This window comes from Lepisosteus oculatus, chromosome 9 (genome assembly GCF_040954835.1).
Source record: "Lepisosteus oculatus isolate fLepOcu1 chromosome 9, fLepOcu1.hap2, whole genome shotgun sequence".
Lineage (NCBI taxonomy): Eukaryota > Metazoa > Chordata > Actinopteri > Semionotiformes > Lepisosteidae > Lepisosteus > Lepisosteus oculatus.
In genome coordinates this window covers 5172784-5190592 of record NC_090704.1, presented here as the reverse complement: position 1 = coordinate 5190592, position 17809 = coordinate 5172784, and the positions used below count along the sequence as shown (strand labels likewise).

At 46.3% G+C, this 17809-nt stretch overlaps 1 protein-coding gene across 7 annotated transcripts in view; it reads right to left on the bottom strand.

The window, feature by feature from the left end:
- The window catches only part of rnf220a (ring finger protein 220a), a 174826-nt gene that overhangs the window by 44153 nt on the left and 112864 nt on the right, over nt 1-17809 (bottom strand). For all 7 annotated transcript variants that reach the window (XM_015355320.2, XM_015355323.2, XM_015355321.2 and 4 more), the window contains exons 3-4: nt 7933-8062; nt 8-53 (exon numbers count right to left, since the gene is read on the bottom strand). In XM_015355320.2, coding sequence (XP_015210806.2) covers nt 8-53; nt 7933-8062 — 176 coding nt within the window. The remainder of the gene's footprint in view (nt 1-7; nt 54-7932; nt 8063-17809) is intronic.

Here is a 17809-nt window from a genome sequence, read left to right as displayed (position 1 = left end):
CGCTTACCTTAGGCGTGCCCGGAGTTACACAGTCCTTATGGGCTGGGTTTTTGCTGGAAATGAAAAACAAGAAACAAAATCAGAGAGAGGGAAGTCAGGGAACATAAGTGGAGTCGACAGTCACATAAAGCCCTCCAACCTCACATGCTTAGCACAGAAAAAAGAACAACAAATCACTTGAATTAAAATATGTATCTCTTTAATGATGAGGTCCCCAAGGAGAGAGGTGTGAAAACCAGATGGAGGGAACTATCGCTTTTACGAATCAGTCCTAAACCTGTCTACATTCTCCTCACAAGATGCTAATATGTGCTTGGAATAATGTGTGGTTGTGAAAAAAAAAAATGCATGATCAAAATCTCGCAGTAAGGCATTTCTTATGGGAAGATCTGGTCAGTTTCTGACTCTGTGAACTCATCATACTGGGACTTGGTCTGACTGGGGTTGGGGCTGTATGTGCAATTCACTGTACGTCTGGAGGCATCGTCAGTCCCCGTCCCAGTCTCAACGGGCACCCCAGGGTGCTGCATCACCCAATCCCCCCCCCCCCCTCCCGCCCCCCACCTTCACGCCAGAGTCTTCTCAGATTGCAAGGCCGCCTCACTGGGTTTTCAAGGCAAACCCGGTGGAGAGACAGTTCCAGCGCATGTGGATGAAACAAAAAAATCGCAGATGTAATAACCTGCAGATTTAAAGCTTCCCCATCCCCTGCCCCTCCCTCTGTGCCACTCAATCCACCAACCCTTGGGCCAAGTTAAATTTGAAACAATTACTGTCCAAAGTAAGATTGCTAAGCAGATTTGGGATATAATTTTTTTATTGAAGTAATCATTCTCATGGAGCTTTCCCCCTTCCACTCAGAGCGAGTGGCATCAGGAAATAAATTATTTGCTTGTTATTTGATTTGTCAGCGAAACGCCCTAAGCATTTGGGACTTTGAAATATGTTAAGAGCAATGCGTTGGCTTGTAAACATTGTATTAAACTCAGGAGAGGAGGAGAGAGGGAGAAACAAAGAAAGATAGGGCTGTGCTTTCTCCCCAGGGCCTGTCCAACTTGGGCTAATGACATAAAATCACAACCACATCGACATTGCGGCTTTAAGATGACTGATTAGAAGCCAGAAAGTATTAAATGGGCTGGCTAAAGCGCCCGGCGACAATAGGGAGAGACATATCAAATCAGATCTCTTTTCCGAGACATTAATATCCCCCCTCCTTGCTTCCTCTCACACGCAGGCCCACATCTCCTTTCCCTCTGTGCTGCCGTACTGGGGACATCAATACATTTTTATGAGCCTCTGAAAAGATGAGCCGAGGCGAAGTGACAAAAAAAACAAGGCTCCTGTCATGTTCGCTTTGTGCCCTGCACACAGACCCGGATTCTGAGCCGCACAGGCAGGGCGCAGAAATTGAATTTGCCCAGATTTAATCCGCCAACGTGATTTGGCAGACACTCGGGTCCCAGGAGTTAAGGAAATGAGAGATGGGGGGGGGGGGGCGGGGAGAGGGAGAGGGTGTGAGAGAGTTAAAAGGGAAAGGCGAGGCAGCTGAAAGACCCGAATCGAGGGAGAGAGGAAGACCCGGACGAGGAATAGATGGGAGAGATGGAGTTTGGGGCAGGGGAAGGAGGAGAGCGTACTGGAAAATGGGAAATGATTAAAGAACGGGAGGAATGCAACACAGCACGGAAAACGGAAAGAGAAAACCCAAGAATGAAATAGGCACGTTGAAGACAGAATCTCCACATATCCAGCAAGCGCATTGACCAGTCGGAAGAAAGATATTAGTGCTTAATATACACATACACTTGCTGCTTGCATACAGTTTTGCTGCTTAGAAAACGAAATGGTTTACATTTTTATTGGAAGTAACTGCACTGTCAAGAATGTAGGCCACAATGTGGGCCAAAATGAAGCATTTTTTCAGATGCAAGCAGTAACTCCCAGATGAGCAAGACGATGCAGGTTCTCAAAGATGTAACTCAGGTGCCCCAGAGCAGCCACATCCCTCCTGTGACCCCAGTTAATGCCGTTTTTCATTAAGAAGCAGTCTCTAATTAAGAATAAAGGTGGTGGCTGTGAAAGAAAAGGAACCGACTGGACAGGCCCACCAATGGAAACGACCGTCTTGAGAAATGTGTTTTGCCGCACCGGCTCTCTTGAAGGTAGTCTAAGCTGCTCCTGAGGGTTTACAGCCCTGTGCTGTGCGATGCAGACTTGCACTTGCAGGACGTAAGTCACCCTCACTCCTGCCCCTCTCCTGGGGGCTGTGATTGATCTGACATGGCGGAGAGAGCCACACAAATCAGGGAGCCCTGAAAGAGGATAAATTCACAACATCACCAGCTCACTGTTTGTGAGATAATAAACACACTCCCCGCACCATAAATCCACTCTGTGACACAGTACATCCAGCCATCGAGTCTCTCTGTTACTGCTCAGGGGGGAGGTGGGGAGGGGGTCTGCCTTTAAACCACTGTAACTAATGCATTGTGTCATTAATCTGTACAAACAATGCCCCATGCTGAAGGTAGATGCAGGAGGATCTTTGCAGGATACTTGGGTTTTATTGCTCTTTCTTGGCTCAGAACAGATGAGGTTAATGGGTTAAGAAGAGTTAATGCCTACGTTTCTCACCTAACATCTGTCTGCGGTCTACATTCATAACTGGACTACCCAGTTCCAAATGTCATGGCTAGATATCAGCTAGACAGTGGCTCATTCTTTTTGAAAAGTTTCCTTTTCAAAAAGTCGGTGATTTAAAGATCAACCCGATCAGACAAGATGCTCCCGTTGACCTGCTGTGATAACGGTCAGGACAAATGGTTGCAGAATTAAATTCAAAATGAGTGGCCACAGCCGGGGGGTGAAAAAAACATTTTCGGAGATCGTCCAAAGTCACCACGGAGATTTGATTTCAACGTGGAGTAACGCACGCAGCCAGGTGACATAAAAAGTGTGGACATTTAGGACGGAAGAAGAAGGTGCAATGTGTTCGCAAGATGAATCTTCTGTTATTGTTAAGTGGCGATCACAAAATTCAAAATGACAACTGTCCAAGGAAAGCAGACGACAGGCACAGTGCAGACAAAGAAGAGCCTTAAAATTGACAGAGAGACGCCACGTCGGAGACAGAGAGCGAAAACAATGAAAAATGGAGAAGAAGATCCAGATAAAGGCAGACAGAGGAGGCTGGGGTTGGGGGGGGGGTTTTGGGGAAACTCAGAGTGAGTCAGAAGAGAGTGGTGCACTGCTCGCACGGGCCTGTTTTCACAGCTTTTCACTGTGCAGTTTCAATGAATTTTGATGTGTGTGCTTTGGCAAAAAGATGCCTGCCTGTCTTGTCGAGCCAATAAAACGATTTTGAAATGAGCGGACGACTGAGAGAAAGGAAACAGACAGACAAGAGCCGGGGAGAGCAGAGAGCCGGTGGGTGCCTCGGAGTTTAATTTAGTTTAGTTAATAAGATATTTAAACAGAAAAAAACTGCATTCCAACAAAGCCATGGTACCTTAGCACGAGCAAACCTGTTTAAAAAAGCAGAGTTTAAATCCAAACATTGCACTATCACAATCCTAAAAAAAACAGTTTCACTGAATGGCTTCTTCAGCTTTTGCAGATTTAAATAATACTGCCCGTGCTCTACCTCAGTTCAGTGATTTCCTTTTTTCTATTCACCCACCTGATTTTATACCCCTGACAAAGAAAGGCTCAATCAGTTCTGGATTTTACAGGTGTCAGGTCTACAAAATTCCCTTCTCCTTCGTTCTCAGGCTCAGGAGGCGCCCACCTCTAAAGCACACGGTGAGACCAACCTGTCACACGCGATGCGGCCTTTCTGCACACACTCCAGCGCGCTCACAGAGACGCCCACAGAGAAGTGACTTACTCAATCTCTGCTTTATGACGTCCTCAATTACAACGTTAAATGAGAAGAAAGAAAAATCAATTAGCTGGCAAATTTTTCCAATTAAAATTTGGGATAAATCACACAGATGTTATTAAGAAAAGGGCAAGCATGTTAATCTGTTCTCTCTCTCTCTCTCGCTCTCTCACCCTCTCTCCTGGTCGGCGTACAGGGGATGAGAGGAGAAGGTGCTCGGTGGTTTTGCAATGGACAGCAGTTAATGTCTTGAGCCTGCCACAGCCTGTGCCCTTGAGCCTGTCATTGCGGTCCACTCCAGCTCCACCAGGCTGTCAGCCACAGGACAGCGGGGACCAAAAGAAAAAAAGTATCGAGCGGCCGGGCAGGTAGGTGGGGAGGACGAAGCATTTCGTCTTTATCAATCTAAAGGGAATTTCACCTGCTGCAGAGATCCACTGTCAGCAACAGGCCAGGCAGGCCTGCACACGAGACAGGGAGGTCGGCGGTGTGTATGTGCATGCCTGGGGAGAGGAAGGGGGCAATAGTGAGCTGAAGGAGGAGGACAGAAGAGGAAGGCCACAGAGGGAGAGTTTGATAGAAATAGGAGACGGCCATTTCTACAAAGCGTCATGGGAGGAAAGGCACTCTCCACATGTGTGGAGTGCTCGCCCCAGCCACTGCCTGTGCATACTGACACAGGCCACACACCTGCACTGCAGTGGCCGGCACCCCCGGTGTGCAAGATATTCTGCTACAGCGCCGACTGGCACTGCCCCTCTGTCTGCTGTCTTGAAGCACCCACCACTAGGGGGCGATGTCCTTGTGGATTTGGGTCGAACGTGGGGGCAGTCTAGTGGGACCAGCATCAACTCTTTGCAGGCTTACTGGTGACCAGTCTGCGCCTGAAAGGGCAGCGGTGGTGTGGATTTAGCTAACGAAGAGGGGCACGGAAGCGCATGGTCAAAGGAAACAAGCCCTTCAGGGATGGAAGACAAGCGACTGAGTCTGCAGGGGAAGGGACCACATCAGCTTCCAGGACACAGCCTGCCCCTATCCCTCTCTAAACAAGCAGCGAAACAATGACAGAAAAAAAAAAAAATGAGAGTCAAAATTAAATAAACCGGGGCCCGAAAGCAGATAAAGATTGCTTTTTTTGTTGTTTGCCACCAAATTTTCCATCCCTCTGTTCAAGCCAAATTGATTATGCGGGGATATGTAGATTGCTCTGCCCTCTAAGCTGTTCCCTCTGCAGATTGATGTTTAAGGGCATGATAGATTTCAATTTACATACATGAGGAATGAACGCAGGGGAGGGAGAGAAGGGGAGAAAAAAAAAAACAGGTGACATGTCGTAAGAGGGGCCTCCCGTGAAGCACAGCAGCCACAATCTCATATATATCCACTCAGCCCCCAGCAAAGCATCTGCCTAATGCTACATCTTAAATATCCTTTTCCATTTTACATGCATTCAAGTCTCATTTGGACAAAATGAAACGGTATTATTAAAGGGAGATTTCGCACAAATTGCCCCGAATTCGACATGTCACTTTCAATGAGGTTCTTACATATGTAATGCGGGTGGAACAGCCTGGCCTTATTGAGATGGCGGCAGAGGGCAGAAATGTGGTAATGGGGAAGGGATAGGAGGGTGTCAGGGGCGTGCTGTGCAGAGGCGCTTGTTTCAGTAGGGGGTGCTGTGAGCTTAGAGTTCAAGCGCCTTGTTTCATTGACAACCACCCCAGCTTTCAGGCCGGTATGAGATCTATAGTTGAAGGTCTAGAACACTCAGCACAGATCCTTTAGAACTCTGTCCTGCCTGCAACACTGTGGTTTGCTCATTAGTTGATTATAGCACATCAGGGGAAACGTTACAGCTCTTAGTACCCCAGTGTTGGAAGTACTGCACAATGCTGTTGTGTTTCTCTGAATGGATTGCCAGTCTTTTCTTTGTGAGTCGGACAGGTCTGATTGCTCACTTGGCTCACATTGCTACTCTGCTTTCTTCATCTGCACAACAGTTTATTTCTGTTCTACACAGATAAATGTATTTTGTAATAAATAAGTATACGTTCAGTCTCTTGTCAACACAATAAAGAATAAGGTGTGAGAGCATAGCACTGTCCCAGTTGATCTTTTTTACTATTAAAGACCCTATATAAAACGGCTGTTATTATCACATGATAATCAGAGCTCTCGAAAATAACCTGCTTTATAAGAACTGTGTAATTAAATACAAGCAGCATATTGCATCCTTTATTGAGGGCATTGGCCTTGATTATATCTATTGATTATTTTAACTTTTTACTTTATTCCACAACGCAACCCTAGGAAAATAAGGGGTACTTGTAACACTTTATAAAGAAAGAAAACATTTTTATACACTGTCATGTACAAATGTATAAGGTAACCTGGTGGTTTCTCTTTCTCTTTCTTTTTTTAAATATATATTCTTTTAAAACATATTATTTTTTAACCTAATAAGAACCAGGTGTAAGTTATGAAAGGCCGTTATCCACACTACAGTGTCAAATGGCTTCAGCACAAGGTAAAAGAAGGCCTCACATACTGGCTTTGAACAAGGACAAACCCACAGGCACATCTAGCTCCTACGGCCTGCTGTTTCGTTAAATCAAGACGAACTGCTTGCCATCCTCCTCATAATTCAAAAGCCAACAGCAAAGGGGTTAATAGGAAAGGAACAGGCGAGCCTAAATCATGAAACCCTGACATGGACCAGTGTCCCCTACTGACAAATGAGGAAGAATGACGCTATCTCTTTAAATAACAGCAGTCGTTAAACAAAGACGACAGCACCTCTTGTCCACAAGTACTGACTAGAGGAGGGAAGGGAGGTAGGAAAGTGCCCTTTATTAATTATTAAATAATGACTCCCATTGCAGCATGATAGATACTACTCAATCTTGGCTCGCTCAGGCTACAGGCTAGGCTAATCTTCTGCACCAGCTCATTCTTTACAGGTGGCTTAGCGGATGGTGCTGCGAGGCTGTTGAGCTGGGAAAAAGGCACTGTCGACCCCTAGTTACAGGGCAGGGGCAAGAAAGTAGCCTTCGGCCATAGCAGGTCCAGTCATCACAGCAAGGTGAGCTTGGAGACGTTTTGGGAGCAGAGAAAATGTTAGCTCATCACGATACATGGGCAGAGTGAGAAAGTGAACGCTGCTGCATAGGGCGTACCAAGTAAAATCGGTGCTTTTGTCTACTTCTTCTTTCCACAAGATCTCCTTGAAATACTGTGAGCACATGCTGACAGAGTGCAGTGTGAGACAACGTCTCGCAGGCTCTCTCACATGAGCTCCCTCCCTGTCACAGAGTCACTGATCTAACACAGCCACCCCTGAGTGGACTACATTTTAAATCTGTCTTACTGTCAGCCCACTGGCCTACCTGTGTATCTCTTGCTTGATCTACTGTACATATCCATGCCTGACACTACTTACCTAGAGCTGGAAATTCCTATAATCTGCAGCCATGGGGTGATTTATGAGCAACCACCTCTTTTCTTACAGCTGCCTTTCTCTCTCTCTTCTTGTGTTCCAATGCACTGGGAAGCACGCTGGCCTTAGTAAAGTCAGTGAATTACTGACCCCACCCTATAATGTCTACTAAGAGATATTAGTTCATCCCTCTCTCTTCTCTTGCCCTCTCCCCTTCTCTTCTGCTCCCTCGTCCTCATCTATCCCTCTTTATATCCTCTTATTTGCTGCATATGTGTTGGAATAATAACCCAGTTTCACATCCGGAGGGTTTATTTACTCCACTTCTCTTTGCCTACAGTCAAAACACCAACCAGAGGTCACGAGTGGAAATAACATGGAAGTGCACTGAAAACCGAGGACAGGAGGCACTTTGTTATGCAAAAGCTACCCAGCCAAGCCAAAACCTGGGATTTTTTCAGGACACAGTTGGATGAGATCCTTGGATCAATTAGCCTACCAAAATGACCTGGATGGGCCCCGTTTGTGAGCTTTCTTATTTTCTAATATCTGCACTGCTGCGTGCTCCATGTCGGCTGATTATTCTGCATGTCTCACAGCTCCCTCCCGCTACCTGATGTGGAGCTGGGTCAGCCTGTCCATCTCCTGCTCCATGTGGTCCTGGAGTTCTCCTGGCCGCAGCAGAACCTGGCAGATGGGACAGATAGGGGCCTGGCTGTCATACAGGGAGGTCTTCTTCTTGCCTGGGAAAAGGAAAACAAGGGAAGGACAGATGAAGCTGGGGTTTTGGTTTCCAGCAGAGACATACTGTATACTGCACGACCAAAATGGGTTCATACCAGAGTCACTAGTCCTGATCCTCACCAAAAAAGAGTTATGTTCAATATGCACATTTCAGAATGCTCAGAAAATATTACCACCTGCACGACAGGAGTTTAGATTATTCACCCAGCAACAAATCATACAGTAGAATGAATGTACTGTATATGCCGTTTGAGTAAATTAGATAGCGCAAGAAAACTAGGATGTAAATCAGCATGTAAACTACACGCTACATGTAAATCACCTGGCACACAAATACAACAGTATTCACAGGTGAGTACATTTAAAAAAAATACTCCTAAACTGCAGTATTTCAATTGCAACCCTTCTGAAAGTAAAGAGCTCCACTCCTCTGGGTAAGTACACTTTTTGCTTCCTTGTAACATGATGAAAGCTATATTACTACCTCAGTCGGCCGGCCTTGCGCGGCCAGTTCAAAACAAACGGAGCTGACCTCACAGCGGTTTCAAAGGATTTCCAGATATAAAAAGCTGCCCTGCAGTAAAAATAAACATTTAGACTGCGACTCAAAGAGGAGACTTCCTGACCGGGCCTAATGTCTGTCCACACAGACTGCATCCGAGCTGGACTGAGCGGAAAGTCTATTTATAAAGATAGCTCCTTGGAGAAACAATGGGGCCCGCTCGCGTCTCGACTCCCAGGCAGGATATCCGGGATGGACGGGCCATCACCAGCACCACCGGGCCCACTCAGGGAACAACACCTCTCACCCGCATGAGGTCCACCCTTCACCCGCACACATCCAGACAGCGAGACATCGTGTTCCACCACCGCCCCCCCCCATCCTCTCACAGACACACCCTCTCGGCTAGCCCGTCTCCACGAGCACAGCAATCCATCTCCCACTGCTTTCATCTTCAAGAAATTCTGGCGATGAGAAAGTACCGTGAAAGTTATTTTTAAATCCGCTATCTTTATTTTTAAATGGCACTCGAAATAATTATAACAGCAATTTGTTCAGGAGAGGTGCTCTCAGCATTAGCGACCATACTATTTAGTTACTTCTGACAGCTAAAGTGACTTTTCTTATAGAAATTTAGGTCGATGAGGACTGTTATAAACTGAGCAGCTAAAAAATATCCCTCTGCTTCTGCATGTATGTTTTTAGAAAAACAAAATATGGGGATTTGGGATATTGATTAGATGTTTCTGTGGCATCATTAATTGATCATTCATAACTCAGCTGTGATGATAAATTCCAGTGACTTTAACTGCTGCACAAGCACTAAATCACCTCATTAGTGAGAGAGTGGATTGGGCACATGACAGGAGGCAATTTAACTTGTTGAATGTCAAGGCTGGTGACACCAACAGAAAGAAAAACACATAAAGGAAGCAATATTCCCTGTTTTTCAAGAGGCCAACATCTTCAAGACATTGGTAGGTTAGAGGCTGGGCTCCGTTAGCAGTAGCGCCAAAACCTCTATACTGATGAATCTAGATTTCAACCATCCTGATGGACATCAGCAAGTCTGGTGCAGAATAATACTCTGTGTACAGCAGACCAATTAGAGGGAGGTCAAAGTGTGATAGTTTGGACCGTGGTGTGTAGTTGCTACAGATCCCCACTTGTAGTGGCTGATGGTAACCTGACTTCACGGTGCTACACTGACCAAATCCTGGGACCTCACCTGCTGTCCTTCCTACAGACTCATCCTGACATGATGGCATTCCAGCAGGACAAGGACACATGTCCTCCTGCTGCTCATGTTACACGTGCTTTCTTGCTGCAAGATACACTTGTTGTGCCACAATGAACATCTGTGGGTCTGAGTTAGGATGAAGAGAAATGTAGATCTCAGAGGCCAAGATCAGTCACATGCTTGTTTAAGGTCTATGAGAGGAATGGGACAGACAATCCCATGAGACAGAATCCATATTCTGCAAAGAATGCATCGTAGATGCACATCATGTATTGCTGCCAGTGGTAAACATACACACTACAACCCTGTGACTTTCACAGTGGAGCCCCATTGATAAAGTCCATTAATGAAACAGGTCAATCAGTACAAACACTCTATTTCAACCTTAATAAAACATTGGTGTCTCATCTACAAACATAATTTGTTTTATGTTCCTAAATACTGTGGACATTTTTCACGGTTATAAGTGATACGTTTCTTTTGGGGTTGACATAAGCCAACCAAAAATGGCTTATTCTTTCTACCGAAGTCTACACATCATAGCTCAGATAACTCAGCTAACTCCTTATCTGAATTATAACTCAGACACAGCTTTTGCCAAAACAGATGTCCTTGCATTTTGTGTGCGAAGCCACATCAGATCATCTAAGAGCAGAACAGGGGAACAGGTGTTGTTCAACAGGTGTGCTTCAGGAGGAACTGGGGTATCTGGACATCCACTTCGACCAATGGGTCATACAGCATCATCAACCACACTAAAGCTTCAGTTTTCTCAAAGGCAATGAGAATTTCAGTTCAGAATAGTCATTCCTAAGAACACGGACTGAACTGTAGTGCTTAGTCCACCTGGCCTCCTGAACAAGCAACATCCTGTTTTGCCTGGAAGTGCCTCTATCAAACACTGCCCAGGCTTGGCCCTGCCTGTGAGGAGTAATACGATCACAGCCGACATCTTCCCAAAGCCCAGAAGTCACAGAGCACAGAGATAACCCCTGGTGATAAATTCCTGGGCTCTATGTGGCTGTGTCCTTGACTTGGAGGGCAGTGGTCTGTTTGCTGTTTGGTTAGTGATGTACTGATGTGCCTATAATTTGAGAGGGTGATGGATCAGCAGTGCACCCCTCCTCCCATCCACCCCCCCCCCCCATTTTAACAAACGCGCATAAACATATACACACATATACAGAGACCCCTCCTGGGGCACATACCGCTGTGCAGATATTGGCCTGTCAGAAGTATTTCCTGCGAGAGAACAGATTCATCAGCACTGAGTTGGCGAGGTCAATGTTAGCTCTTCCCCCCCTCCTCTGTTCCTCAGTCCCCAGCCCCTCCGCCCCCCCTCCAACCTCACAGGCAAGCGTGCCTCTGCATACCCAACTCCCATTCCTCTGCACTGCCACTTAACAACCCAACAGCCCGCCACACTGGACACTTTAAGTGACTTTGAGAAATGGGTAATCGATTACAATCTGTGTGTCTCCATCGCTCCCTTCTCCCTCTCTCTCTCCCTCTCCCTCCACCTGTGTTTCCCTTTACTATTTAATTCTTCTTCCCTCTCTTCTCTCCCTCTCTCACTCCTCCTGCCTTTCTCCCCCTGTTTGCATCCCGGCCTTTAGCCTGTCTTCTCTTCGTCTGTCCTGCCCCCTTTCTCCTGTCACCCCCTTCCCTTCCAGTTCAGCTCGGCAGGCCTGCGCTGACGTGACAAGATAATTGAAGCTGTGCCAAAGCAATTACAGGCGGCGTCTGTAAACAAAGATACGTAACGCGGAGAAAAATACGGCCTCGCGGCAAAGCCAGGTTGCTCAGGCACGGCGCTTTTCTAGAATTTGTTTCCACGTCTGAGACGCTTCGGGGAGATCGTGTCACTGTTGCGGCTCGTCCGCTTTTCAAGCTGTCTGGTTCGCGTGGGTCCCTCATTACCGCAGCACATTTATTCCAGTCGTGTCCGAGGGCACTGCGAGACCAACAGACTGCACCTTCTGCCGCACATTAACTCTCAGGAGCTCAGGAGCCGGTGATCAGGAGTGCACTGGTATTTAATTCACCGGTACACAATCGATGGGCACAGTAATCAGGTCCTGATCACTCCATTGCGCCTGTGTTGGCTCGCCGCCCTTCCTCATCACCCGTACGGTACGCTGGTGGCCCCTCCCGCCCTTTCCCCTTGAGAGCGAGGGCACGCAAGAACGTCTTGTCCACCAGACCCCCCTCCCTGGGTCATCCTCCAGATTTTCACTCCCGCCTGTGAGCAGATCTCGCCACATCTGACCATCTTGCTGATACAAAACAACGCTCCCTCTCTCTGCCCCATTCCCCGCGCACCAAAACAAAACAAGCTGCCGAGGAGTAATTAATATTTAATTCACTACTAAATGTACTGATTATTTCCAAGTAATTGGCTGTCTGCACAGCTGTGGCCACTAATGAATACAGGAGAGGAGGGGCTGAGGAGGGGGGGTCTCTACTGATCCACTTCCAGTCACAGGAGACTCAGCACACACCCACTGGTGAGGGCACCCACAGGGCTCCTCAAACCTGGTGGATCAGTGTACGAACTCGGCAAAAACGCCAGCGAGCACGCTTTTCGATGCTCTCGCTTGTTGGACTTGCAGCGAATACAAGTGATTGGGCTCTCCCACAGGCGAGAGGAAAGTGCATTTCCTTCCACAGTGTCCCCTAAGTTGGAGTTGGCCAAGAACCCTTTTGAGAAGTATTGATTGAATTAATTTGACCTTAAAAGCTGCATTTGACAAACTTAGCAGTGTATTTTTATGCATGGATTAAAACAAACCCCAAAACGGAATCATTAATAAATGAAGAATGAATTAATCTGGAGCTCGACTTTACCATCCGCAGTCTGTTAATTGCGTCAACACTTCGTTCCTATTGTCAATTGTGCAAGGAAATGGCATCCAAATGAACATTTTGATTTATTTCAGTACAGTACAGAAGGACCCCAATATCCAACACTTTCCCTGAACCTAAACTCATTGGGCACTGGGGATGACGTCAAATGGCATTTTTACAGATTAAGACAATGGAAAACCAAGATGATTAAACAGGATTCTCTTTACCTCAGTCAAGTACCAATGCAGGATTGTCACTAACAGCATTCTGTAGAAGATTCTAGCAGGGGAGCAGCTACCTATATACATGACTTTAATTTTACTGTCTTACTGTAAACATACTTAGATTTCATCTGCTTCTGCATCTATAAACTTTAATATGTTTAGCCCTGAGTTTTATAGCGTTATGTTTTTTGAATGCAGTTCCTTGAAAATTTTGAAATGTACAATATTGCTTACTTAAAATGTAATTTAAAATGACCTGCTACTCTTCTGCTGTACTCTCTGTATGAGCCGGGGTAACATGACTTATTTTAAAGCACACTGTGAGAGAGCTCACCATGAAAGGTTGCACCATGATACCAAAAATGTTCGAACGACAAATCAGGTGGTGGATTAATATCCCTCTTCTGACAGTCTTTCTGTCCATACCTGCAACAGCAAAGACTGATGGAACATTTGCCAACCCCTTACAGTAATAATGATACAACACTGGACCTACAGAATGCACTTCAGACAGCAAATTAAGGTTTGAGATACCAGTATCACCATCTATTGTCCTGGAAGTGGAATTCTGAGAGTCAATATGAATGCTCCTTTTAGAGATCAGGGCAGGGTTATAATTATGTGTAGGAATGTGGGAACAGGCTTGATGATGTCTGAAAAACACATTCCCAAATCCATACTCTAAAGCCCAGGCGACAGCAGCAGTAGGTAATGGAAACGTTGTAAAAATGACAGTGTGCTCACTAATGCTTTAAGCGGGATGCCACACGGAGATGCAGGTCTGTAATCACACAGGCTGTGCTCCATTTTCCACGATCGATCCCCATGTGTGGACTTACGGCAGCGATGCACAGGCCTGCATTCATTGCTGCTATTACAGACAAGCCAATTTGAGTTTGTTTTTTCGCTGCAGTTTTAAGGATGTCATTTTATTTTGTCCATCCTGCTGATCGCAGAGAGCTGGCAGGAGGACAGCAGCCAGCCAATTCCTAATCAATTTAACTCTTTGACTGCTGGGCTATCCAGCCACAGCATGTAATCTAGAACTGCGCGTTGATCTCAGGCAGCGAACTTCCAAAGGCCTAGACGACTTGGCTTATCTTTCTGAGCAGAATACTTCAAATAGTGTATGACTATCAGAGAATAAGTAATAAATGTACTACTTTTTGCCCATTGCCATTGGAAGTTTCAATGGAACAGGTAAGCACCAGCATACTGAAGAGGGCTCCTGCAGTTTTTTCGACGCTAGCTTCTCTGCTCTTCTTTCGGGCCTTCGCCACGAATGTGGGATTCTTCTGGCAAAGTGGAAGACGGCAGCGCTTCAGAAAACCGAGCGAGCGCAGGAATGTGTTTTAAACCCCCTTAATGAGCCGGCAGCTGTAAAGTTTTGTGGTGGCGAGGCTGTCATTTGTGCTCGCGATGAGGTGCGCCCGGGCTGCCTAATGAAAAACAATCCGACAGGCCCATCTGTCAGAGTCGTGATGGATGACACGTCGCTGGCGCGCAACAAGGAGTCGGAGCGCTGCGCTTGCGAGCGCGCGCGTGTCTGTGTGGGAGCATCGCTGCCGTGCGGGCGTCTGTGTGTGTGTGTGCGTTTGTGCGAATTTGTGTATGTGCCTGATTGCAGGGGCACCTTCACCTCTTACATGCACGGGGCTGTAAAAGGCTAGAGTAATACAGAAATCAATGCCACTCGTGTTGAGGAAAATGAAGGTGATGAAGAAGAAGAAATTGGATGAGGTCTTTGTGACAGAATCATTAGAACGTCTAGCAAATGGTGGTACATGTGAACAAGACAAAGAGAGTGAGAATTTCTGTTGTAAGCTCTGACAATCACATATAGATGATGGCACATGCTATCCTTGTCAATAACACAGCAGCCCCTTTCCATGTTCAGGAAAATCAATACCTCACATTTCTACTAGCGGTAGTCTTTGCCATCTAAACAGGATCTGTTCATTTTTGCTGAGGAGCCAGCGAACATATGACTAAAACCCAGGGATGGCTGATTTACAGTTAGGAAAACATCACAGAAACAAACAGGCTTGTTAGGAGACTGGAAATTGAAGGGTTTTCAGAACTTGCCAAAACTCAAGATGTCTGAACACCAATTTAGCATATTCATGAACCTATACAATTGCTCTCATAGCCCATGTACAGCTCCAGTGCCAACAGACAGCTCAGTGAGTGCTGGGATAAGTGACAAGTGTTGTTTGCAAAAAAACATCTTGAGCATCAAGCGCCTTCAGTACTTAATTTGGACCCCTCTTCCCTCAACTACGATATGCAATCCAATGTGTTCACCTGCTAAGTAAAACATCATTAAAGCTCAAAGGGCACTTAAGTGAAAAACTTTAGTGGAATGTTTACTTAAGGCATTTAATATTAATGGTATGTAAGGACTAGTTGTTACAGGTCAGTGTGGCCAGTTTTATAATCAACTCTTTTCTTCCTACCTTCCCAAACTGTCGCCAATTTTTTACATTTTTAAAATAATGGCGTAAACCCCCCAAAAAGTGACTGTAACGTCAATCCAGTTCAAGGTCGAGAGCACAGAAGTTCAACAAGGCATGTTCTTTTTCACCCACAAACCCCCGGTTCTCCCAGACCTGTCAAAGGTGGCACAAGTTTCTCTTTCTGTCAACATCCCATCAATCAGGGCCAACAGGCCGGCGGTGCTGGCCTAATGTTTTTCCTATAGACAGGCACATTATGTCGCCGTGCAGCCTGGGTACACCGCGTACACACCCTTGCCTGTCTCCGGGAAGTAAATCAACCAAATTGAGAGGGCCAGTGATTAATCGCACCCAGGCTGTGAGAGAAGACAGACCCCTTCTGCTTCCCTCTCGCTTTTCACTCTCAATCTTCCTCTGTCCCCTGTGCCTCACACCCGATTCCCTTGCTATTTTCGCCGTCTCCTTCCCTGTTCACTTCCAATTCTTCCCTTACTCCCTGCCTTCGGTCTCCTCATCCTGATTTCCTCTCCGCTGTACCCCCTGGAAACCCCCCCACACACACCACACACACACACACACACCCCACCCCGCAATCTCACGACTTTGCTCCCCCCTGGCAGTGAGTGATGGGGAGCTGCAGACAGAGGAATCCGCCCCAGTGGTGACAGTGGTGAGGGCACGCGGCGCCTGTCAGCGTCTTAAGGATGATTAATGCTGGGAGCCCCCTCACCCAGACCCCGGAGGGCCGCGGGCATGGGGTATTGGGGGCAGGCAGCGTGTGGGCCCGCCATTTCATCTGGGCCAGCAGATGCTACCGCGCTACGGTAACAAGGAAATAGGCCTGACAAAACTTTTTAGCGGGGAGATTCTTCACAGAAATGCCAAGCAGAGAGAGGAGGGGGGCCAGAGGGGGCTATCTGCCTGACAGTCCTGATTGAACACATGCCTGATTTCTCCTAATGCACCAAGATGGATCATTTCATTTCTCCAAAACCGACCGCCTCGCTGGAATTTTTATTTTTCGGAAAACGTCTCCGAGAATGTTTATTTAGCCTCCCCCACCTTGTTATCGTTAAGCATCTGTGAGAACAATATTTTTTCGTATTATTTTTTTACAAACAATTACTGCGTCACCTGGGCTTCGGGAACGAACACATTTAAACGATGAACAAAGTATTTAGAGAAATAATAAAATTCAGAGTGATGGATTAATGCCAGTCACATATGGGAAATTCACACAAACGTCCAAAGCGTGAGAAAAATAGCGAAAAAATAAATTAAATTTTGTCTGTATATATTGGTTTTGTGCAGTGACGGAAGTGTTGTGTTGCTCCTTCAGTCTACTCCCATGGGACAGAAGACCGTTCACATGGAAATCGCATGTGGTGCTAGTTAGTTTGGTGGACAAAAAAATCAAAAACAGAACACCTGAGAGTGGATGAGCACGAGCTCTGTGCTTCACTGTCAGCAGTTCCAGGCGCCATCAAATGAAACACTGAAGTAAGTTTCCTCTCCACTGTTAATACGCACCACGCAAATGAATAAATTAATAACACGCTCGGGCAGGTGACGTGTTCGCGTGCGTGCAAGGAAGCAGTGGGCTGAGAAGCGCCTGAGTGTGTGTGTGTTCAAGAGTTGAGAAACACTGGATTTGACAGACAGACAGGCAGACAACTTGCAACAGGGAGGCGACAGCCCATGGTAACACAAACACCGTTTGCAAACGAGGAGGAAAATGGGACAGACAAGAGAGCGTTTTGAAAGAGTGTGAGTGCATCAACAGGGTCTCTGTCAGAGTTCATGGACATGCTTTAACACAGCCATGGAGCCCCACTGGCAGGTTATTAATAAGTCACATCCATTACTGCGCTAATACAGTTGTCTTCCCCCTCCTTTCACTGTAATACCACTGATTTGCCTGTATGATGAATTGGGGAATGTTTGTCGGGGGGGTGTCATAATTTGTCAGGAGTTGTACACGATCCCGACTGAGAAGCCTGATGAAATTCTGGAGCTACTAGGTGCTCTCTGAGCTCCCAGCCCTGTGGCACACAGGAAAACCCTCACGATTACACACACTCCAAAAAGACACTGCTCTCTCAGACTGGCTACATTCACTGGCCAGACTCTTCTCCATTACAGGGACAATTTTCAACACGATGTGAGATTTCAATGTGAAGTTTTCAAATTTCAAATCTCAGCACAAAAAATACCATTTAAAATCATGCCTTTTGCACACTGAGCCCACATTTATCTGTGATGTTAATGTCAGTAGGCTTGGGGTGATTTTAACATCAGTAGGAGGTCAGAAGCAAGTGCTGCGCTACTTATCTGATACAGCACAGCTAGGCTTAGGCATGATGTATTATCATTCATCTGTGCTATTTTGATTTGTCAGGCTGACACTTCTCTGTGTTGTTTTATACTCTACTCTGAAACCTCCAACACTGAGCAGAACTAATTTCCTTCCTGCGGCT